This window comes from Uncinocarpus reesii, genomic scaffold (assembly GCF_000003515.1).
Source record: "Uncinocarpus reesii 1704 scaffold_2 genomic scaffold, whole genome shotgun sequence".
NCBI classification, from domain to species: Eukaryota; Fungi; Ascomycota; class Eurotiomycetes; order Onygenales; family Onygenaceae; genus Uncinocarpus; species Uncinocarpus reesii.
Window position 1 is genome coordinate 3,612,910 of NW_003052499.1, and position 23,757 is coordinate 3,636,666.

The window sequence follows — 23,757 nt, forward strand, 5'->3', positions numbered from 1 at the left end:
CATGATTGTTTTGTACAGTACACGAAGCGTGCCACTCGATTCCCCTCGGACGCCCATCGCATCCGCTTCCCTAACCCTTCGGCTCCAGTCAGCCCCGGTTGTATTCTGTTTCTTTGATCTAGATTGAACCCGACGCTCTGGTTCATCGTGGTGCCCCGACTGCGCCAGCAACAAAAAGGAACATGGCGCCGCGCTAGCCCACACGACGCCCCATAAAACCGCCCATCCTCTCCGTACATCCCCAATCGACCTCTCACAAAGAAGGTGTGAAATCCCTTCTTTCCAGGATTATTTTGTGCTATTTCAACGGGACGGCTCCATAGCTGTTCCCGCCCGCTACGAAGCTGACGATAGAGCGGCAGATTCACCGCCGTCTAACAGACCTGCTTCCTTGACTAGTGTGTAGAATTGCCCGCCGCGTTTGATCAGTTCGCTCGGTGTGTCAAATTCAACGACCCGGCCACGATCCAGAACAACGATCCGATCGCTATCGAGGATGGTATTGATTCGGTGCGCGATAGTGATTATCGTTCGGTTTTGAAAGATGTTACTTCTCAACATTCGTTGGAGCAGTGCATCGGTCTCCACATCGACTGCGGCCTGCGGAAGCGTTTGCAGTTAGCAGCTGAGGGCTGAGAACGTTTTGCCCCACGACCCGAGGTGGCTCCAAAAAAGCACTTACAGTGGCTTCGTCCAAAACAAGGATGTTGCTCGGTGTGAGCAAGGCTCTGGCGAGAGAAATCAATTGTCTTTGTCCTTGACTAAGGTTTGATCCTAACACGCCACATTTGTTATTAGCTCGAATCAATTAGGCACATATTCAAAGGACAATAGAATTCTCACCTCCTTCGTGAACCTGAGCATCCAACTGCCCCGGCAAACTCGCAACATGATCTCTCAGTCGTGCATGTTCTGGTGATTGGTCAACCAAAGTCACTTCCAAGGAGCTGCCGAACAGAATCTCAAGTGCGGATTCAACTCACCCAAAACACTCCATAGCTCCGTGTCATCGTGAACGTGGCGAGGATCGAGATTGTCTCGAACTGTTCCTTCAAAAAGGGCTGCATCTTGAGGAATGATTGCCAGCCGGCCACGTAGGTCGAATAAGCCAATTGAACTAATATTAAGACCATCAATACTGTCAAGAAAGGGGATTTAATCAGCAGATGCTCCAAAATCGCGATCAAAATTAGGTCTTCAGATTGACATCTTACCATATGCGCCCTTCAGCTGCCTCGATGATTCGGAATAGAGCGAGGGTCAGTGAACTTTTCCCTGCACCGGTTCGCCCTACAACTCCGATTTTTTCGTGCGGCTTGAATTCCAAGCAGACATCCTTCAGAACGAGGTCTAAGCCGGCTCTGTATCGGGTGCTATAATGGTCAAAAGCTACACCGCCCTGCGACGGCCAACTTAATGCGGGACGATGCTTGAAAATCACATCGGGTGCTTCGCTCGGCAAGCTGGCATATTCTAATACCCTCTCAACGGAAACGATGTTGGTTTCTACCTCCACGGTTTGGCGGACAATCCAGTTCAATGATTGAGTGATGTTGAGAGCGTACGACATTGCGAGACCGACCATACCCGCCGAAACATGTCTGCCAGTTGCCACTGCGATGATGGACAAGAGGGCAGCCGCAAGAATAACCACGGAGCCGATGAACTCCAGTCGAACCGCAAGCCATCTGTTGGCATTTATAGAAGGAAAGTATGCACGAAGATTTGCGTCGGTTCGCCATTCATTCTCCAGGGCAAATCGCTTCTGCTGCCTGAATGCACGGATCGTCGAAATACCTCCGAGTGTCTCTTGAAAGTGCGCAAAGATAGGACTTTTGGTAACGCTATCGAGACGCTTGAGTTCTCGAGATGTGCGTAGGTAATACTTTTGATAACTGAAATATACGAAGCCAAGAGGTAGTATCATGACGAGGAACGGGGGGGTGGAGATTGAAATGACAACCATTGTAAAAATGGCACGAGCAGAATTTGTAAAAAGCTACAACTCGTTAGTGGAAAAGCGCTCTCATCCATATGCTCACAAGACATACCATATTGAACGTGCGCGCAAGAATTTCGTCGACACGATAGATATCACTGTACATACAACATTAGTAACCATTATGATCCGATATATACTAGTAACAGGAGAGAACTGTATCTCACCTTGAAAACCGATTAAGGATTCGACCAGCTGGAGTAGTTTCGAAGAAGCTCATTGGAGATCTGAATATCGCAAAAGCCATTCGCTCGTGAAGTTTACGAGACGCCTGGTAACTGTCAGTCTCCTGTTGCAGTTCAAATCGCGAAGCAAGCATACTTACCTCAATAGAACAGAATATCCAAAGAATAAGAGTTTGCAAAATGACCAAAGCAGAAGCCCCAATACCAAAGGCGAAGTAGATTCCAATATATTTTCCAATGTTAGGGTTCCGTCCTTCGATTTCATTGATCTCGGACCACCTCTTCAACCAAAAGTTGCCGGCGACCTGGATTGAATGAGCAGAAAGGAGGGCGATAAAGTACAGGCCAACAGCATAGAGATTACTTGTTTTGGCATACTCGCCGTAAACGCTCCATTTCACCTTGCCTTGCTCCATAAACTCTTTGGTTTGTTTTGTTTTGGCACCGCCTTCTTCGTCCACGAATTTTCCCCTCACATTCTCCGGACTGGCTGTGCTGGCCCGTCTTAAAGTAGCCATGCTTCCTCGCCTGATGTTGCCGCCGCTGCTTCTAATGGGAGCAAGTGGCGCCAAGCGCTCCTGAGCTTCCTCAACTTCTGACATATTGTCCTCTTCGCTGGTCTCCATGGCGGTGAGTGTCTCAGATGACCTAGGACTCTCGTCCTCCCTACTGCTTGCATCGGAGGTTGTATCGTCTTCGTTGATTGCGGATCGAACCAGAGATGCTACCTCGCCCTTCATGGCCAGTAGCTGCTCATAAGTGCCTTTCTCAATGATAGTTCCGCTTCGCAAAAGTCCAATGAAGTCGGCTTCTTTCAAAACAGGAATTGAGTTCGTGGAAAGAATCCTCGTTTTCGTGCATAGAATTCCATGTCGACCCAAAACCCGATTGATAATATGCCTACCAACATGTTGATCAACTGCCGATAGCACGTCGTCGAGAAGATAGATGTCAGCTCGAGCATACACTGCGCGAGCCAACGTCAAACGAGCCTTTTGGCCGCCGGAAAGCGAAATCCCTCGCTCTCCAACCTCGGTTTGATCACCATCTGGAAGAATCTGAAAGTCATCTAGAAGTGCGCATGCTTCAACTGTCAGGTTGTAAAAATGAGGGTCCCAGCGATGACCAAACACTATATTCTCCCTTACGCTTGCGTTCATCACCCACGATTGTTGCGCGACATAAGCAACACGTCCACGCAGAACCACTTCGCCATTGATCTTCCAAAGGTCACCTAGCAATGCTTGAAGCAAGGAGGATTTGCCCGCCCCAACGCGGCCTACTATGCAGCTCAGTTCTCCCTTGCGTGCACTAAAGTCGATGTTCTCCAACACATGTCGGCCTTCGTGCCTATCCCAAGTGAAGGTAGCGTCTCTAATCCGCACAGACTCATCGCCGACATGTGTAACTGGGTCTTGGTGCAAAACAGCATCGGCCTGGAGCTCGTCGGCGGTGAAATACGATTTTAGGCGATTGACTGCAACAGAGGCTTCGATAATTGAGGTAATAACCATCGGTAGAATAGATAGCGGGAAAGTAAGGAGATTGAAAAGTGTCAATGCTGGGAAGACTATTTCCGTTGTTAATGGTTTATCATTGGTTAGAACGAAGACGGCAAAGGTGGAACATGAGACGAGGAAAGGCGTAGACGACCATGTAAAGTTGGCGATTGACTGGGTCGCGCCGATTTTCCTCAAGGTATTTAACTCAAGATCGTTGCGAACATGGTTGAGTTTGTTCATAAAAGCGGTGTTCCACGCGTAGAGCTTGATGCTTTTCATATTGTTTAAGATTTCCGTCATCAACCGGGTCCTCTGGTCTTTGTTTCTCATTTGCTTAATTTGAAGATTCTTCATCATCTTTGCAATTAATCCATTTAGGGGGATCATCAGGATCATAGCACCAATACCAGCAAGCATGCTCAGCCCAACAAGCTGGTATAACGATACCATGCAAAGAACAATTTGAAATGGTGCCGACCACAGCTGCATGCCGTATTGTGCTAAATCCGAAAGTCGCTGTTGATCAACAGCCATGTGGTTAACAATATCTCCTGTAGATTTGGACGCACGCCCTTCATTCGACAATTTCAGAGACTTGGTGTAAATCATCGCCGTTAGCGAGGATTTCACACGCATCCCGGTTTCAAAGGCCCGCTGGAAATATTGATGAAGACAAATAGTCTGAACGACAGATGCGGCGAACATTGCCACGGCGATAGCAACACCGCGAGCGGCCGGTTGAGGGTTAGAACCACGGTAAGACTCAACAAAAGATATCAATAGGCGTAGCAACTGCGGCTGGGCGAACGCAAAAATATCACTCCAGGTTTTGACCAAGGCTCCTCGAACATATGGCCCGCTGAAAGCCTTGAAGAGAGCGCGCCAGAGTGACGGCCGCTTCTTTTGCAACTCTTGCTCCCACACCTTCCCGAGCTGATCGCCGGTCACGCGAGTTGTGTCTCTCTGGCGAAGATTCCATAGGTCATCTTGCGTGAGAAAATGTTTGTAGCCATACTTCATCAGGGGGGTCATCCACGAGAAGGTTAACACCGAGAAAATATCGGCATACTCGTATGGACACTCATCCTCGTCACCCAAAGCATCGTAAGCGCTTTGCTTCTTCGGAACCACGTATTCTAAAGCAAATTCTAAAATTGCAAAACCAAGGTTGGCATTAAAAATGATAAAATAAGGTAGTCGTTCCAAGTAGACCTTTCGTGAAACGAGTGAACGAAGCTTCACGGCGTGGATAATAATGTAGAAGACCCAGTAGAAAAGAACAACTCCGTTTGGCTGCCGGCTTCGCCAATGCTCATAGTACTGAACCATATATATAACCACCAACGAAGCGAGCAGTAGTACTGCTGTCCAGAATCTGAAATCTTGAAACCACGTTCCGGGCAGTCTTTCGATTTGAAGGGAGGCTTGGAGGGCAACGAGGAGGACTATGATCCAGATAAGGGACTAGCTATCGGTTAGACCGTCTGGCTCACATCGTGCCAGGGCATCATAAATACATACCAGCTTTGCATAGAAATGCCAATTCTTCCCCACCGGCTGGGGCACTCGACGCCGCAACAGCAGCCACAGAGCTCCGGCACCCATCACAAGGCCCCAGAGGGCGACGAAGAGCACCCAGGTATCTAAAAAGCAAGGCGTGAAATCATATCTGTGAGAGCTGATCGGCCCCCAGCCCTCAGGGTCGCGGCAAAAAGGATGGCGGCGGTCCTCCACTGCCGGGAACGGTGAACTCGCGGCGGACTGGTCTCCCAGGACCACCTGAGGATAAGCATTGTCGGCCATTTTCTGGTCATGGACGAGTTACTCGCTGGCCAGAAGATGAATGCCTGCAGTAACTAGACAAGCAGAGGATGAGGTCTAGCCAGCGAGGAAGTTCATTTCGCTGTGAGCTGTGGGAGCGAGTTCGACTAGCTTGAGCAGAGGCCGTAGCTTACAAAGCTGCCAGTGAGCCGCGGGCTGACTAATTCAACGGCGGGCTTCGGATTTAACAGCGAAGAGTGTCGGGATACGGAGTAGTTGACTCACATTCCTTGAGGTTCGAATTAAACTAGGATGACAAGGCCTTCTCCGACTCCCATAAAGGGCCTCCGATGCTCTCTTTCACTACAATAGGCCCTGGAGTAAACCCTCGAATAACATGCGCACTGTCACGCTAGGCTCCATTAGGCTAGCGCTGATCGTTGAGTTGAAAAACACCGTGAAATCGTCATCCAGCGTTTCTCCAGCACAACGAACCTCACGCCAACCACGCAGCCCACGGTGTCCCTATGGCTGCCACCAAACAGAATCCCCAGGAGCTTCTTCAGCGGCCGCTCTACGGTATGATCGACATTATATCTACATGCTTCGCTAAAACTCACGTAACTATCCAGTGTTTGACCTCCCAGCGGAACTCTTGGCAACCCTCAGCCGCCGAGAAACCAGCGGTAGCGCTCCCGAACCAGAGCAACAGAAGCTCCAAGACCCCTCAGACCAAGGAGAGGCTGGAGCGGCAACCTCCACGTCTTGTTCTCTGTGTCAGGTCTCTTTCGAGAATGTTGGCGAGCAGCGCGATCACGTTCGCTCCGACCACCACCGATACAACCTGAAATCCCGAGTGCGGGGCAATGCGCCCCTAAACGAATCGGAATTTAATCGAGCCATTGGGGAGCTGGATGAGTCAATATCTGGATCGGATTCGGAGTCGAGCGATGAAGAGGAAGGCGGCCAGAAAACTCCGGACAACACTCTGGTCGCATTGTTGAAACGACAAGCTAAACTTTCTGCGCCGGAACTGGAACACCCTATTGCTGCGAAACATAAAGGCGCTAGGAAACAGCCAATAGTATGGTTTACCAGCTCCCTCATTCCGTCGACAACTTATTTGGGGGTGTATCGAGCGCTATTCACGGATGCAGAACAAGATGGTTTGGATAATTTAGTTTCCGCATTGCGGGAAAAGCAGGTCAAGTCTGTGGTACGACATTCGAACAAGGCCCCTCAGAATGCCCCTTTAAACAACGCCCCTCGCAACCAAGCCCAAAAATACTTCCTGTGCATGATTGGAGGTGGCCATTTTGCCGCGATGATCGTCTCGGCTGCTTCCGAGATCAATAAAAACGCCAGTGGCCTTGAGGAAAGAAAGCCAACCGTAATCGCCCACAGATCATTTCATCGGTACACTACGAGAAGAAAACAAGGAGGTTCACAATCCGCCAACGATGCCGCAAAGGGCGCTGCCCATTCTGCCGGATCCTCGCTGAGACGATACAACGAAGCCGCGTTGGAGAAAGAAATCCGGGATCTATTGAAAGACTGGAGGGAAATGATTGATACGTCAGAGCTCCTATTCGTGCGTGCATCGGGTACCACGAACCGCAGAATTTTATTTGGCGCCCATGAGGGACAAGTGTTGAAACCGTCAGATACAAGGCTGCGCTCAATTCCATTCACCACTCGTCGAGCGACCCAAGCTGAACTCCTCAGGGCTTTTGCTGAGTTGTCGCGAGTAAAAGTCAGCCAGTTCGACGAAGCTACTCTCGCAAAGGAGCAAGAAAAGTATCAAGAGGCGGCTGCAAGGCCTTCAAAACCGTTGGCCGCAAAGCAGAAACCAAAAATATCAAAAGACGAAGAAGAGGCCATGCTCCATACTTCTCAGATACAAGCTCTTATCCGACGGTCCAAGGTGCCTGCCCTATTATCATATTTTTCAAATAACGCAATAGCCCCGTCTTTTAAATTTCATTCTTCAGCATCACAGCCCATCCATCGCTGCCCTACTCCATTGCACCTTGCCGCAAATTCGAATGCGGCCGCAATTGTGAAAGCCCTTCTTACCAAGGCTGGGGCTGACCCTACTCTATTAAACGCTGAAGAACGGCCTGCATTTGATCTTGCAGGCGACAGACCAACGCGTGATGCATTTCGCATAGCCCGCCACGAGCTAGGCGAGGCATCTTGGGACTGGGAAGCTGCCCATGTGCCGTCGGCAATGTCCCAAGAGGATGTAGATAGCCAGACGGGCCGTGATAAGGAAGCCGCTGCGCAATCAGAGGCGCAAAGACGCAGAGAAGCTTTGGAACGGCTCAGAAAGGAGGATGCTAGCATGGCGGCGCAGCAAAGGAAGCCTCTCGGACGCACACCCGCATCTCAAAAGTCCGCAGCGGAGAAGAGAGAAGAAGAGACGCGAGGGATGACTCCAGAAATGAGGATGAGGTTGGAGAGGGAGCGCCGAGCTAGAGCTGCGGAAGAACGTATCCGCAGGATGCAGGCTGGCTAACTGAGCAGCCTTCCCGCGTTCTGGATTCAGAGCAAGGCAAAATGCGAAGTTATTTTCACGGATGATGACTCTTTTCGTACCAAGCACAGTAGACAGGGGGAAGCCGCCGACAACAGCAAAGCGAATCTCTGCGGGCAATTGAAGACTTGTTGCTTGAGCTCTACACGGATCTCTCATTCGCAGCTCAAAATCTTCAGACGGGTTTGCTTTTGCTGTCGGGCCGTCAGCCTAACCGGACCTTTTTCCACAATCCCAAGCACTCCTGCATGTGCGTGGAAACCTTGCCGTCCGACTGGGCGGCGATTTGCATGGTATAGATCATTGCAGCCGCATAACAGAAACAAGCTTGATTCTGTTTCAGCTCTGTAATATCCGAGATGTTTAAACCGCTTTTGGCCCAAACCATCCACCGATCGCAAATCTCCGCAATCGATTTCGCACTGGTGACATCCAAAACCATGAGATACAGAGCAGCGCGAACGACATCTGTCAAACCATAATCGGCCGGGATATCCCTTTGGGCCACCAACCATGAGAGGCAAGCCTCTGCGACAGCTTTATTGCTTAGCCTCGGCGAATTTACTGCCTCCGTCAGGCGCCTCTCTTCATATTCTCGTTCCAACTTCTGAGTCTCTCTAAAATCATCTTGCATATTCCACATAGTAGTTTGCTCTCTCGCTCGCCGCGATGCTTCTGCCTGTGCTGGCGGCATGGACCTCTCTAGCTGGGCCTGTCGTTGACTCTCCAGGAATCGCCGATGGTGCTTCCAGGGATCACTGAAGCTTGGTTTTGGGGTCGACCAGTGTGGCAACTCGTGTTCCTGCATGATGCCTAGTATCTCCATGAAGCCACATGGTACGGCGTCTCTTTGCGTGGACTGATGGATATCGGATGGCAACGCAAAGTTCCATGTTGCGGTCCTTTCTATCTGACCAAGGGATGAAGCGGCGTACACAAACCATTGACCGGTCATCTCGCCAGTAGAGCTAATTTCCCGAACCATGGATGTGAGTGAGTTGGAGTGTTCAAAGTATATCCGGTCAATGGTGTCCCCTTCAAGACGAAACCTGATGCTGTCACTAGTGTTTTTTTCGCCATGTAGCGCAACTCTTTTTTCTTCGACCAAAGCAATAAGTGAAGGCATAGGCGCAGCATCTGTGCTTTTATCGGCCTCGTCGCTATCTTCTGTGCTTTTGACTTCTGTCTCCTCTACCACGGGCGTGTCTGCAACCATAACTTTGCTGTCAGCGGCTGTGCTCGACGATTCTTCCTCCACTTTGATAATGCAGGCACCAGACTTGTAATCCTCCTTCTCCAAACCCGTACTTGTAGCTAAATTCCAAGTTGGCTGGTTGATTCTCATCCAGAAAGGCGGCAGACATTCTTTACTACGCCAATCCCAGTCACCGCTCCAATGAACTTTCAAACTTAGCACTCCATCGGAATCATCCGAAACTCCAACGCGCAACACACCACCAAACTTTCCCTGGGGTGGGCGCAAGAGAACCGTCCCAGTCGGTGTCCATAACCCACTCGTCCGCAGCATACTCCATCCATTCTCGTCAGGCACCGCGCCACGATCCAGCAAGAAAGAAACCAATTCATGAAAATCAATTTCCGCCTGCGGGACCCTCAATTCATCCTTGTATTGAATCCGATACAGTTTCTTGCCCGTGACGAGGCGATTCCAGTGAAAGTACGACCAGGTCCCGCCCTTCAGAAATGACCGCTCCGGGTTCAACTCCCAGTACTCGGGGTCCTGGTCACGGTCAAGAGGGGTGATTGTGCATCGGGGCAGCTCTACTTCGACGATTCCAGACATCATGCTGCCTCTTGTTACGGCAGAGTCGGAATGGCCGTTTCGCGCCAGGGCGAGGCGGATGGATCGGAGAATGAGGAGGGCACGAATGCAGGTGTATATGATGGGCATGACGCCCAGAACGGCAAGGGGTACGCCAATGTAAGTGATAATATCGGATGCACTTGCAGACATTCTGGCGATGCTAGGTAGGGCTTCTTCTGCAAAACTTTACAGGAGTGCGCGACAAAGAGGTAAACATGCAGTAGCCATGCGTGTTAGCCTGGGAGTTGACTAGTCATCCCGCGCCCAGGCCCTAAAACTGACAGGAGAACGGAGACGCTTTTGGCATCCTCGCAAACGTGAAGGACCTTGGGTGGAAATCAGATGCACTGCCTCTGATATGAAAGATACTTGCAAGAATTCTCCTATCTGGGAATCAATATGGATATCCTCGAGCATATGGAACCGGGCATCACCTGATCCATGCTTAATTCAACCTCACATCACACCCAGCGGAACCACCAGGATGACTTCTCAGGATGCTTCAAGTGGAAATGATTGACTCTGGTCTATGTAGTCTGTGATGTTGTCTCTTCGCTATCTTCTCTCAACATGGCTCCCCTTGCGGCAGATGTTTGCTCGTCCTTGAGCCCGAGCCAGAGGCATGTCGCAACACTATACGAACGGAATCGCCATGGGGAACCCGCCAGGAGTGGGTTTCCTTTTCCCCAAGCATGGCTGAATGCTCCCACTAATGATGCCTCGATGAACGTTTAACAGCAATCGACATCTTTGCCGGAACAACGCTGGTTGTTGGCCGTAGCCCCAAGTCATGGTAAGGCGGCAACAGAGTTCTTGCAGGACAGCATTCTTATGGGATATAGCCAGGTGGTTGTCAGCGACCCGCGAGTATCACAGAAGCACCTCCGCATATATGCTATCATTTTTGACCCTGATAACCCCGATGAGGTCGCACCGCTCGTTTACGCTCAGGATATTTCGTCCAACGGGACACTCTGGAATGGTTACAGGATAAGGAGAGCTGGCGGTGTGCTGTTGAGTGACGGTGATACCCTTGAACTGTGCGACGGTATCACTTTCACTTTCAAAGCGCTCAGAAACGATCAAAGTGTATTTTCTGGGATTCAACTAGAGGAAATGAAGGTAAGAGATATGTGTGCTTCTAACATTGTAACCCATCGCAGGACATGCTGATACCTTGAAGGGGTTCCAACATGAGTTCCTGATTACACAGCGCATGCTCGGATCAGGGGCCTACGGGCAAGTCTATATGGCCGTAGATCAGCGAAACAGGACACAATTGGCTTGCAAGGTTATCGACTTAAGCGCGATCAAATCCCAACTTCGAGCATCGCATTGCTGCGAAACCAACAATACTCCGCGCCCAGCCACGAATATCGATCCTTACAAGCAAATATCTGAAGTAAAGAAGTGGGTGGAACGACGACAGCTCACGAAGAAATTAGAGCTGAAACTCAAAGCGTATGATCGGGAAGTGGAAATATTACAAAAACTTCGACATGTATGCATCCCCATAACTATTGGTGACCGAACTGATCATATTATTATAGCCCAATATCGTCGGTGTTGAGCGGGTCTTTAAAACTGAAAATACAATGTATTCCTCAGCCTTCAATTCGTCGAAGCCTATATCTAACTAATACATTTGCAGATATATATTTCAGGATTTAATCCCTTCTGGAGATCTTTTCTCATTTCTTGAATTCAAGAGATGGAGACTCCTTGATGCCGAAGTAGCGGTGATAGTGCGACAAATCCTGATAGCCCTTGACTACCTCCATGATCGGAATATCGTGCATCGGGACTTGAAGCCAGACAACGTCTTGATGACATCGTTGGTCAGTAGTTGCCGTGTAGTCCTAACAGATTTCGGCTGCGCACGGCATGTGCCCCGAGAGACAAGCCGCATGGCCTCCGTAATGGGAACATTTGAATACACGGCTCCGTGAGTACCGAGTCACAATCAAGGATAACGACGGGTTGTGTTGACAGATTTTAGCGAAATAGATCATGCAATGGCCAAAGAGGGCTACACAAAATCAGTTGATCTATGGTCTCTTGGGTGTGTAACGGTTGTGCTACTCACGGGAGGCTCGCCGTTCCAGGATCCCGAAACCCAGCAATATTCGCGAAAATTAGCCAAGGAATGCAATCTCGAACTACTCGACAACATCAAAGAATGGTCCCATGTTGGACCCCGAGCGAAAGGTTTCGTGCATGGGCTCCTTATCCTGGATGAAAAACGTAGAATGACAGCAAAGGCTGCTCTTATGCATGCATGGTTCACCAATTCCACTCACAAGGAAATATTTGACCGAATCTACCAAAAGGCGATTTCCGATTGGAAACCACGGCCTAATAGCGAGGGTGACATCCGCAGTTCTCGTTACTCCGACAGCGAATTTTCAAGTGGATTGATTCTCGCCGAGGAAGCACAGTCATACAATATTCTCGGCCCGCGAGTAGGATCAACTTTAGGACAAACGTCTATTCAGCCCTTCGTTGAAATAATTGCATCTCAAGAGGATCTGCCGACACCGCAGGGTCGAAGCCCTTCAATCACACTGTCGGACCCTGGTTTCAAAGGCCTGAGTTCATCTCCGCCGCGCACTCCTATACTTGTCAGCGGGTCATCGTCTGATGAAAGACACCAAGTACAATTACTAGGTACGGAAAGGCTGATGGAATGGATATCAGTTCCCGGGTCCAATACCGAACTTGATATTGATGACATACCCAACCTAGGGGCTAAATGCTCCACCCAGGACGTTGATAAATGGATTAAGGATACCCATGATAAAACAAAGCCGCCAGTGCGCCTTCCTTTTAGTCCCGCGGCGTGGAACTTGGGAAGGGATGGCCCCAAAATATCTCAATCAAAGGGGCAACTATGTAAAATGGGCGCCTCTGAGTTGAAAGAGGCGCCAGACAAGCATTTGCAGACAAGGTTAGAATCAGTTTACAAAGTCGAGGAGATCTTACGGGGCACCCGCCTGCAAAGGCCGGCAAAAACAAACAAAGCCCTGGGTGAAACCAAGAAGAGACATGGCGGGGACGTTTTTGAGCTGAGCACGGAATCTTTGGCTGCGAAACATCCAAGAATCCGGTGAGATTGGTGAGATTGGTGAGATTGTTTCAACATGCCACTGTCCATACCCATAGTTGATTTGAGACAAATTACTCTGTATTGGGATGAATCAATGCGGCCGACACAAAATCATAAACTGGTCATTGTATGTTTACCAGTAACTCCCTGTCCGGGCTGTCCCTAGTTAGCCTTCTTTGTGTGTTAGCCATCGAATAGTTGCCGGGATCAGGGCAATGACAATCAAATGCATCATTCCGTGAAGAAACGAGAACCCAAAAAAAGAAGCCCAGAGAAATGACGCATCTCGGAATGCTTCTCCCCCCGCTGTTCCAATTATCGATTTGCGCAGGAGCAGTTCGTCGGGAGAGCAGTTGGGATCAAAATTTACTTTTTTAGCTGCAGAACGGAAAAAGCAACGTTGCGATAACTTGACTCGCCAAGAGTGGGTTTGGCTCCAGGCGCGCGGTCGAGCCCGGACGCGAAAAGTAAACGGTGGGCGCGCCAGCACGCGACGAGTCGACGCGTTGAGTTTAATGAGATCTGTTTGAGAAGCGCGATCCGTCAAAAGCACGTTTGGGCCAGACTATCCCCATCTATCGCCTTTGGAAATTGCCCGCTGGGCGGGAAAAGCTTGGTGATTTGGGAAGGAATTCCAAGTGCGGAGGACTCCATCGCATCAGCTGATGGGTGTCATGATCCTCCCTTCTGGAGTCTGAGCCTGTGCACAAGGTTTTTGGGGCAGATTGGAGTTGCCCACTATTGAGAGGGCCGGCGCTTTCAATAGTGGATTACGGAGTGCATTGGTCTTCGATGTTTACGGCCAACGGAGGAGTGCATACTGTGTCGTCGATTTCCAGTGTCTGTTGTTCCGCTTCGTGTCCTAGATCTCAAAATTGTTTCGAGGACTTCCGTTGTTGCAGGGAACCCGACAGCCGTTGTATTATGATCTGCGGCTTAAGGAGAAGCTTGCAAGGAATGGGGGCCGAGCGAAGAGTCGAGAAAAGAATACAATGCCCCTTTACAATTGGACGAAGCGTCGCAGCTTTCACGTGGATAAGCATCGATGATTAGACTGCACTTGAGGTGGTGATTCATCAAATCGTGATCCTCATCTTCATGAGTCCCGACTTTCGCCCTGAGCACCCCGTGAGTCGAGTCATCTCTGCCACAATAGGAGATTTAACACTACAAGATGATGGCGCTGCTACCAAAAGCAGACCAGCACCAGCCGTGCTTTCCTCTGTTGTCGTGCCTGCCGTGTGTTTGACTTGCAGTTTCAGGAAGGCACGATGGCCGGTTTGTTTGTTTGTGTTCTCTGCCGCACAAAACAGGTTAGACCCAGGCACAAGGTTGCCAAGCCCATTTTGACACTAAGGAGGGCCCACTTCCCTTGAGGCTAGCCGCTTCTGGGCTCGGCGCGCGCTGCCATTGGCCATGTCTTGACGCTAGGCTGCACACTAGCCTCCACTAGCGCCGACAGGGAGGCCGCCGATTCTCTTTTTTCTTTTCCTTGCGTGTTCTTCTTCTTCCCTCATCCCTTCCCCCCCCATCTTTTCCTCCCAACCTCTCTCTCTCTCCAGCTTCCCCTTCCCCCCGACCAGCCTCTTCGCTCCTTTCCACGCCACACAGCTGTCGCAACGCGTATCGCACGCATCCGTTCGAAGCGCATTGCTCGTTACTACTCGTCCAGCCGGTTTTTATTTCCAATTTTCCCTGTTATTCATAGAAAATCGCATCCGGCGCAAAAAATCTTGTCGCCTAGCAACCGATCGCAACACGCATCGCCTCGACCTTGACGTCCCCCCCGTCCCATAGAGCGCGCCATACCGATATAGCTATACTGCGCATTGCCGTCCGGTTTGACCACAATGCTCCTTCCGTCCGCATTGTCGTGTGACGCACGACAACCTCCTCCTCGATCACGATTCCCCTCCACTCGCTTGTTCCCCGCGACTCCTCCGCCTTCCGACGACGGCTTTATTGCAGGCAACGGGCTTCGAGGAACCTGTCGCGCGCTCCAGTCCCTCCTTAACGCCTCTCCTGCTTCGTCTCCCCGCCGTTCTAAGCCAGAACGGCTGCAGAGCCCACTGCAGATCCGCGCCAACACCATCACTCGAGTCGCGAAACCCGTCGCTAAGCCACCGCGCGGGATAAATAAGAGAAGAAGAGATGCGTATGAAGACGAGAGTGACGAATATATCGATAACATGGCCCCTCGCGATAAATTTTCAACGCCAAAACGCCAACGTCGCGCACCCCCAGAGCTACCACTCGGACTGGACCTGTCGGATTTCAAATCACTAGAATCATCAAGTGATACCGAACAAACTTCAGAGCCTACACCACGTCAGTTAGAAGTACCTCGCCTCGATGAGCTACAGCAAAAGTCCAGCGAATCAACACCGTCGCAATTAAATGTGGACAGCCACCAGGATCCAAGTTCAGATTGGACGACTGAAGATGATGGGCGACTGGTGGAGTTGGTGCTGGAAAAGTTGAAACTATCGAAGCGAGACTGGACCGAATGCGCGCGAAAGATGGGCAAAGACAATGATAGTGTTGGGAGGCGATGGAAGGCACTGATTGGCGAAGGCAACGTTGGCCTTCGGCGAGGCAGACGCATGGTCAGAGCCAGAATACATGAGAGCTGGAGATGACCCCTTGTGCCTTTCGTTGCTCCTTATTCTCCAAGGACATCTGGCTGGTTACGTTCAGGTTTCATTTTGTGATCGTTTGAACTTAGCGTTTGAAGTGGCCTTGATTGGGCTTTTGCACTGGGTGGCTGGCATGCTTGGGGCTCTCTATCTATCGGGATCTTTCTCTTATTTATCTCTTTTTATTGTTCCTATTATCTCTAATGTCTGGGCACCTTTGGTCGATTGTACTGGGTGGCTTCTCTCCTTCATTCTATTTCCTTTCCACTTCCTATTGTCAATATCCTATTGTCCGGAGTCCTATTCCCCTTTTTTTCTATTTCCTTGCGCAAATAATTTTTCTATTATTTACTGTAAACTAAAGCTGCATTTTTACTGATTTGATATGGTTATCAGATATTCAAACATTGTACAATTACTTTAAATTGTCCTGTATCATCCCATTGCCAGGATTGAGGATCACTAAGAGCATTTGCTGACACTGAAACGCTTTGTCTACCTTGAGTCCTGTTCATACAAGTAGCAGGCAAAAAGTGTCTGCTGCTGCATCATAACCGCACATGTAAACCACTGTACCTCATCCACAGAGGTGCGATGCTGATACTTGCCCTTCTGTTTATCAATTCCTAGAACAGCAAAGCTAAACTGGACAGGAGACGCCGACAGCGAAACTAAGTAATAGTGGGAATCCACACGCTCCGGCGCTAGAGCACGATGGGGGGTTGCAGATGTTCCACGGGATGAATTGATGAAACCTGAATATGAATGCTTCATTGCGAGATTTCCGTTTAGATACACAAATGAGCAAAGGTCAACATACGACACTGGTCGTGGAAAAGGCGAATATAGAGTATAAATCATCTTGACGAGGACTGGCTTTTTCTCTTTTCTTCCTCAAAAAAATCATCGCCAAAGTCCTCACTTCCCACGTAATCTGCGTGACCCCCATTGAAAACTGGAATAAGAGTCGTATTAACACGGGGTTCGTCGGCGGCATAGCGATTGAATCTGGTCATGCAGTCCGCAACCGCCAGATACGGCTCCCGAATCTCTTCTGGGAAGGTGTTGGCTATGGATCGGTCCAGAACAAGTCCTTCAAGAAGGACTATTTCAATTTGTCAGTGGTGGTTCGGTACATCAAAGGCTACAGGATCAAACTTACCATCATCCACCAGAATCACGCCGCGCGGGGAGAGAAGTTTATGATCGAGAATATATCGAACGTACTCCTCGTATTCTTCCTCGGCCGCATCAATGTAGATTAGGTCGAACTGGCCGGACAATGTCGGGAGCCTGGGCGCAGTAGTTGTTAGCAACCTATACGCCCATTACGCAAAAAAAAAGAAGTAGAAGGCAGGAGCATATACATTTTAAGACATGGTCCTTGCACAGTTCGAATGCGGTCGTTTGCCCCATACCGGCTAAACGCATCGTTGGCGTACTTAAGGTACGTTTCGGATAAGTCCATGCTGATAATTTCCGCCTGCGTTTTCCTCGTTGCCTCGTAGAACACTAAGCCACTGACGCCGGTAAAGGTACCCAGCTCGAGAACTATAGAAATGGTGAGTGCGCAGAAAGGGGCTCTTGCGGGGCATTGACGCACTTCGGGTAGGGGCCAGGACCTGAGTGAAGCTCATCATCCAGGCACACTGGGCGGGAGAGGGCGCCATGACAACCTCATCCTTTGACAAGCTGTCGGTGAAAGTAATCTGCTCAAGGATCGAGCGCGGCAATTGCGAGCTATGAGCCTCACAGTAGGCGCTGGCGACGCCTACCTGCTCTTTGGTAAAGGGCAGCATACATGTATCTCTCATCTCGACGGTATTGGATTGGACAGGCACGAATGCGCAAAATCAGAGAAATTTCGGGTTTGGTCAGAGAAGGTGTTCTGGGACTTTGTCAATGGCTTCCAACACTCGTGCTTATGACATGTGGCCGAAAGTGTGCTAATGTGACTGGTAAAGTCGGAGAGCGAGATCGCACCCGCTTTCCTTGCAATTACCCTCATGGTTCTCACAATCCGGCAATTCCAGGGAGGTCCACCAGTGATTGCGTTTGGCAACTGGGCTGCATATACTACCTGCCACAACCGACGGGAGAGTCTGGAGTACGTGCACTTTGGATTGCCATCCAGACTGACAGTGCAGGTGGAGTTGTCAACTTGCAGAATGGCGTGCAGAAATACATATGCAGTGTGCCGATCAAATGACGAGTCTCATGCAACAACTACACTGAAGCAGTCGGTTTGACGACGACGATTGACTCGGCGAAAATCCTCCCGGGAAGCTTGGTTCGAATCGGATCCCGATTATCGGTATTCGCTGGCTGACCTGATCCTCGGACCTCCCGCCCTGGTCCCTCGGTGGTTTTGACGATCAGACAGGCGCCACTGCTAGGCTGGAAATCGCTAATCCAGGTCACAAGTTGTCAACTGCACATCACCTCGGGCAGGTTCTCAATCACCCCAAATCAACACGAAGTTGTGACTTCCGCATCATAGTCGCGAGAAGAGGGGTTGATGCCCAGAGTAGAATGGATGTCGGATCCCTCCGTGGTCAGCTCAAGCCACAGTGCGACATCTAGGCCGTGTCTAAACAACAATATCCGCGAATGGGTTCGAACACGGTGGCGTGGATGATGGCGATGGAGACCTTGTGCAGCCTTGAACGCCGAGACCTCTTTTGGAGCCGAGCTTTCCAGCTAATTTGGGAACAGGTCAGCTAGCCCAGCTGTGCATTCAAGCATGGATTTAACGAGGGGCAACTCGGCATTGGGATCGTCGTGTATGCTCTTATTAAAGCATGGGAGTGTTAGCGGTGCTCTTTAGTTTGACAAGCGGAAGCGACCAAATCTTTTTTTCCCTGACTCTACGCTCTCAATAGTACAGTGCATTGACCATTGTTCCCGTCGAATTCCAATCAAGTCACCATGACTGTCTCTGCTGAATCCAAGCCGCAAATCCCCCGAGTCTCTGTTGACAGTGATCTGACCCAGGTAAAGGATATTCTTGAAGAGCATGGAACCGTGATTGTGGAGAGTTTGGTGCCCCGCGATGTCGTTGACCGGCTGAATAAAGATTTGGACCCTTTGGTTGAGGCCCATCCTGGGGGTCTCGAGAGCGAGGCGTTCCCCAAAGCCCGGCTGCCTGTCTCCACGAAATGGCTCCAATTCCTCACTGCAACTTGCAAAACATTTCGAGAGGACATCCTCAATAACTCGGCTATACATACTATATGCGAGGACGTCTTCGAGCCCCTGGGTGATTATTGGTTGATATCAGGAACCGCGATGGATATGGCTCCCGGTTGTGCGGGCCAGCCACTGCACCGAGACGACGTTTCGCACCCGATCATCCGGCACCTGGGACCTGAGGCCCCAATTACAGTGGTTGCGTTTTTGATCGCCTTGACTCCCTTCACCGCGGAGAACGGTTCCACCAGGGTCATCCTGGGCAGCCATAAATGGCCCACGCTCGGTCGGCCCAACGAAGACGATACGGTCAGGGCGGTAATGAATCCAGGAGATGCAATCCTTATTACCGGGCGGATTGTCCATGGGGGAAGTCGAGACACTACAGGAACCCCTCGACGACTCCTCAGCTTGGGAATGGGCATCTCTCAATTGACTCCATACGAGGCGCATTCGGCGCTGCCCCGCAAAGTCATTGAGAGTATGACCCCGGTAGCTCAGCGAATGGTGGGCTGGAGGAGCCTGCGTCCGGCATTCCCGAACGTGATCGGGCTTCAGACAGTGCGGATGGAGCCCATGGAGGACTACTTGGAGTTGAAGTCGGAGCAGCCGCTTGAAGAGGGGGCATAAAAGCCAGCATGGTGTACTTTAGCTGAGTATTCGGGCTAGCCGCTTGGGAGGATGCAATGGACTCGTGATGGAAATGAGCAGTGAAGGCTTGATGTTGAAGGAAGCAAGTACAATGTACGGAGTAGTTACGATATCAATGAATTAGTCAGTTATTAGTCAGCTAATTTGAGCACGTGACACGCCTGTAAAATCTGCCCGAAAGAGTAACCGGCACCTCGTCCTTCACAGCTGCGCTTCGGGACCGTCCAGGAACCTCACCAGCGTCTGGATGAAGTCTGCCAGCAGCCGCTCGGCGAGCACCTTGTCCAGCGACTCTGCTCTCACCATCAAAAACGCCTTCAGCTTTCCCGGCTCCGGCCATGTTACCAGAGTATGCCGCTTCCAGCCTCCCATCGTGAAGATGGGATCCAGCATCGCTCCACTCGCTCCTCCAAGGCTCAGCTGCGGGCCACCGCCGAAATTCTCATGCAAAATCACCGAATCCAAGTCTGTCTCGTTCGGCCACGAGGTGCAATGTGCTACAAGATCCTTCCACTCCAAAGTCTCAAACTCCAGCGCTTGGACGTGTTGGTGCTGGATGAGACGGAATAGATCAATGACCGTGCTAACTGCGCCTGTCTGATAGTTGACGCGGATCGGTGTCGTGTTGAGGCACGTCCCAACCGTACCCTGCACGCCGTCAAGATTCATCGCGCGGCCATCGATCACCTGGCCGAAGACAACATCCTGTTGTCCGGTCTCTTGCCGCAGGACAAATGACCACGCAGCTTTGATTGCAGTAGCCATCGTGATCCCCGTGGGCGGTGCTGCCGGGGAACATTCCTTGATATACATGTCGCACTGCCCTACTTTGCCCTCGTCTGGACAACGCGGCACACGGGTGACCTGTGCTCCTGCCAGCAGGCTTTTCCAGAAGTTAAATGCCTGCGGGGTCCTCAAGCGCGCGCACTCGCGACGATACTGGGGGAAGTCTGTGATCACGCGCACTGGTTTGCTGTTGTATGCCCCACTGATCTGGTCTGCCAGAGGCTGCAAACAAACTGCATCGTATTGCGCATGAGTCAATCGGAGGACGAAGATGTGTTTGTTGTTGACTTCTGGGAAGAGGATGAACCGAGCTGTGGGCTGATCCATCGGCGGGGGGTTTTGTTTATCTACCATGCAGTATGCTCGCGCGGCGACAATGGGATCTTGATTACCATTTTCTGGAAGTTCGACTTCCGTGTACAATGAAACCGCGATGCGTTTAAGTATCACTTGGACGATTTGTTCTCGGAATCTGACAAAGATCGAGCGCAAACTGGCGTTGTTTTGCACTACTGATTCGCACGCAAGCCGCAACTGGTGCTTATCCAGAGAACCGTCTATCTCAAACGGGAAGTAGTCGACCACTTTGGCGTCAATTATTAGGGTCTGCATCTCTGTGGTTGGTATCACGTCCTCGATATCATGCGCCGCCAGGCCCGAAGGTAGATTGGCAAGGAAGTCGTCCGCAAGGGCACGATAAGGATCCACATGTCCGGAAGATAGAGACGCCACTGATTCTGCCTGTGGCACGTGCTTCCCGGCACATTGAGCCAGGGCGGCCAAAGTAGCCTCGTTGAAAACTTGAGTCAGGGTTAAGCTAAGCCGATGCGAGCGGGCTTTGGACACGAGCTGACGCGCAGTTAAAGAATCGCCGCCGATGTTGAAAAAGTTGTCGTTAATACTAATCTCCGAGAGCGGCAACGCAAGCACTTCCGCGCATATGGACTGCAGTGTTCTTTCTTCTGTCGTTCTTGGTGCAGTGTAGACGGGTTTGTCCCATTGATACACCATGAGATCAGACAAGGGTAGATTTGATGCTGCTTCACGCAGACCTTTTCGGTGGATTTTACCCGTGACCGTTCTCGGGAGGTATGTCAGTGGAATAATGGCGCTGGGCACCATAAATGTAGGGAGGATGCGGCGCAGCTCCTGGATCGCTTTTCGCGCTCGTTGGCGATGCTCGGATGTTGGCGGCGCGAACATTTTTTCATTAATATCAGGCTTCGCTCGTGATGGAGCCGATGAGTTGTCCAGAACGAATCCGACAAGCATTGCGGTTTGCTCTCTGTGGTTGCTTATGGTGATACCCACAACCTCGGCGACCACGGACACAGCGCCTGTGAAATGACAGCGCATATGATGCTCGACCTCTCCTAATTCTATCCGTTGATCACGAATCTTTGTCCGGGTCCCTTTCCGGCCAACAAACTGAATGGAACCCTGGATGTCTCGGAAACGAACCAAATCGCCTGTGAGCACGCAGCGTGCTGGATCGTCATCCGCGCGTATCTGTTGAAGCCATGATGGCCGTTTGACAAAAACCTCTGCTGTCTGTTTCGGGTCATTGATATATTCCAGGCCTAGGGAAGGGCTCTCTATCATAAGCTCCCCCTCTGTGCCTAGAGGCTTAAGGAGATTATGATCTTCTGGATCCACGACCCAGCAATTTCCGCAGCTTAACTCCCCAAGATCGGTTACCCGGCGGACGGACTGACCCGACAGGCTGCCTACAAAGGTGGTGGCGGCAGTCTCTGATTGACCGTAAAGAGTATATAGCGTAAGGTAGTCTTTCCATTGCTCGCGATCCGCATTCGTTAGGGCTTCTCCCACTAGAAGCAGGTCTCTCAACGCCGGAATATTCTTTGGCGACAGGGTTCTTGCTACCGAGGGCGTGAGGATCGCCCAGTCGGCGTTTGTGCGGGTGATACTCTCTTCTAGTTCGGTGTCTGATTGTTCTTCTGACGCGATGCAGATGCAAGCACCGACAGATAGGGCGACAAGATGTTCAAATACGCTAACTACAAAAGCGTAGGATGCGAATTGAAAGGTTCGAGACTCAGGTCCTAGTCTCGTTCGACGACAGAACTCCTGCACCCCGGAGCCATAGGATGCACGATCGACGATGACAGCTTTTGGTTCTCCGAGCGAACCGGAAGTGAACACGGCGTACAGTGGGTGTTCTGGCTTGGTTTTTGTCTCCAAGTACGGAGGCATTTCGTACGCGGGACCCATGTCATTAGGAAATCGGATCACCTTAGGGCCCAATTTCTTTGCTTGCGCCGCAAGTTTCCTCTCGGTTAGAATGAACTGCATTGAGGTAATCTGGCACATTTTAACGAGACGCGCCATGGGCATAGAGGGAGGAAGAAACACAAATGCTGCACCGGATTTCATGATTCCCAGCATAGTTACAACCGCCATTTTTGATTTCAACATGTGGATTCCGACAAAGGTTCCGGGAGCCACTGCCTCATCTATCAGCAGACCAGCAATATGTGAAGCCTCTTGATGCAGCTCCCCGTAAGTGAGGTCTCCATCCCATGCGCTGATAGCCGGCGCATTCTCTCTCTTCGCGCATTGAGCTTCGATTGCTTCTACAATAAATGGCTGGCTCGTATCCGGATCTTGAGGGCTGCTAGTTTTGTTCCAATCCATCAGAATCTTCCATGCTTCTGCTCCCAATGTCTGGAGATCCCGGACAGGCCTCTCGGGTTGATCTAGAGCAATGCGGACGGCATCGGTGAAGTGCAGCAACATCATCTGGAGCAAATCGGGCTCGACCACCGCAGGATCGCTAAACGCATGGACATGGATGGCATCAGCGTTGTCGACGCAGATTACGCTTAGCGGATACTTTTGACTGTAGACCGGCGGGATCGATATTTGCCCTCCCGGATGGGTCGCTACTTTCTGGTTGGCAAGAACCAGCAAGTTTTGGAACTGGCTGAGTTGCATATTGCCCAAACTAAAATTGCAAAAGGCCTCGAGCCCCATATGCTCGAATTGGGCTAATTCTTTGCAGTGAGCTTCGGCGATGCTGACCGTCTCGGCGACTGTGGCCTCCGGCTGAACTTGGAATCGAAAAGGCATAATTGCCTGCTGGCCTGCCGTTGTGCACCGTCCATCATAGGCTAGGCCAAATAGCACGTCTTCTCGGTTGGTGAAGCTGCAAATGACTGTAGCCCACGCCGCTTGAAGAAGACAGTCCAACCTCTCAATCTTGAAGTTCGCAGATGCCTCTTTAGGGATGTGGATGTCCCTCCGCTCTGTCTGGACGGGGACATATGTTTCATTTGGTAGTGGCGGAAATAAAGCGAAGGAGGAGGGAGAAGTATCATTTTTCGGACCGGTCCCGTTCATTGAACGACTATTACCCGCTGGTGATGGTGTAGCTGACATTGCGGTAAGCTTGAAAACAGGGCCTCTTGTTTCACTAAAGGGAGAATACCTGCAGTTTGACAGGGAGAATAGAGAGATTTGCTCCGAGGTTATGCTCCTTTTTAACAAGGGAGTATTCTTAACGTCATTCAGAGAGGGCTTTCGTAGGCGCTGGAAAAAGCAATCTGCAACTGATAAAGAGC

The 23,757-nt window shown here is 50.7% G+C and overlaps 8 protein-coding genes across 8 annotated transcripts; 4 read left to right on the plus strand and 4 right to left on the minus strand.

Annotated features, from left to right (window-relative positions):
- Positions 1-336: 336 nt before the first annotated feature.
- UREG_04211 (uncharacterized protein) lies at positions 337-5,489 on the minus strand (the record flags this gene model as incomplete). Its single annotated transcript, XM_002544648.1, has 9 exons — positions 337-600; positions 683-774; positions 844-912; positions 984-1,117; positions 1,215-1,999; positions 2,052-2,097; positions 2,167-2,270; positions 2,325-5,150; positions 5,208-5,489. 9 exons carry the CDS (start codon positions 5,487-5,489, stop codon positions 337-339), a joined length of 4,602 nt encoding a protein of 1,533 aa, XP_002544694.1.
- A 485-nt stretch (positions 5,490-5,974) lies between these two features.
- On the plus strand, positions 5,975-7,965 carry UREG_04212 (uncharacterized protein; the record flags this gene model as incomplete). Its single annotated transcript, XM_002544649.1, has 2 exons — positions 5,975-6,026; positions 6,080-7,965. The coding sequence occupies 2 exons, from the start codon at positions 5,975-5,977 to the stop codon at positions 7,963-7,965; spliced, it is 1,938 nt and encodes a 645-aa protein (XP_002544695.1).
- A 773-nt stretch (positions 7,966-8,738) lies between these two features.
- UREG_04213 (uncharacterized protein) lies at positions 8,739-9,958 on the minus strand (the record flags this gene model as incomplete). The annotated part of the gene is made up of 2 exons (XM_002544650.1): positions 8,739-8,796; positions 8,919-9,958. 2 exons carry the CDS (start codon positions 9,956-9,958, stop codon positions 8,739-8,741), a joined length of 1,098 nt encoding a protein of 365 aa, XP_002544696.1.
- A 420-nt stretch (positions 9,959-10,378) lies between these two features.
- On the plus strand, positions 10,379-12,918 carry UREG_04214 (uncharacterized protein; the record flags this gene model as incomplete). The annotated part of the gene is made up of 7 exons (XM_002544651.1): positions 10,379-10,478; positions 10,547-10,601; positions 10,651-10,930; positions 10,992-11,309; positions 11,359-11,405; positions 11,460-11,753; positions 11,808-12,918. The coding sequence occupies 7 exons, from the start codon at positions 10,379-10,381 to the stop codon at positions 12,916-12,918; spliced, it is 2,205 nt and encodes a 734-aa protein (XP_002544697.1).
- A 1,846-nt stretch (positions 12,919-14,764) lies between these two features.
- Positions 14,765-15,553, plus strand: UREG_04215 (uncharacterized protein; the record flags this gene model as incomplete). Its single annotated transcript, XM_002544652.1, has 1 exon — positions 14,765-15,553. One exon carries the CDS (start codon positions 14,765-14,767, stop codon positions 15,551-15,553), a length of 789 nt encoding a protein of 262 aa, XP_002544698.1.
- Positions 15,554-16,407: 854 nt separating this feature from the next.
- Positions 16,408-17,018, minus strand: UREG_04216 (uncharacterized protein; the record flags this gene model as incomplete). The annotated part of the gene is made up of 3 exons (XM_002544653.1): positions 16,408-16,655; positions 16,713-16,843; positions 16,969-17,018. The coding sequence occupies 3 exons, from the start codon at positions 17,016-17,018 to the stop codon at positions 16,408-16,410; spliced, it is 429 nt and encodes a 142-aa protein (XP_002544699.1).
- A 1,460-nt stretch (positions 17,019-18,478) lies between these two features.
- On the plus strand, positions 18,479-19,369 carry UREG_04217 (uncharacterized protein; the record flags this gene model as incomplete). The annotated part of the gene is made up of 1 exon (XM_002544654.1): positions 18,479-19,369. One exon carries the CDS (start codon positions 18,479-18,481, stop codon positions 19,367-19,369), a length of 891 nt encoding a protein of 296 aa, XP_002544700.1.
- Positions 19,370-19,591: 222 nt separating this feature from the next.
- Positions 19,592-23,575, minus strand: UREG_04218 (uncharacterized protein; the record flags this gene model as incomplete). The annotated part of the gene is made up of 2 exons (XM_002544655.1): positions 19,592-23,342; positions 23,388-23,575. 2 exons carry the CDS (start codon positions 23,573-23,575, stop codon positions 19,592-19,594), a joined length of 3,939 nt encoding a protein of 1,312 aa, XP_002544701.1.
- Positions 23,576-23,757: the final 182 nt, after the last annotated feature.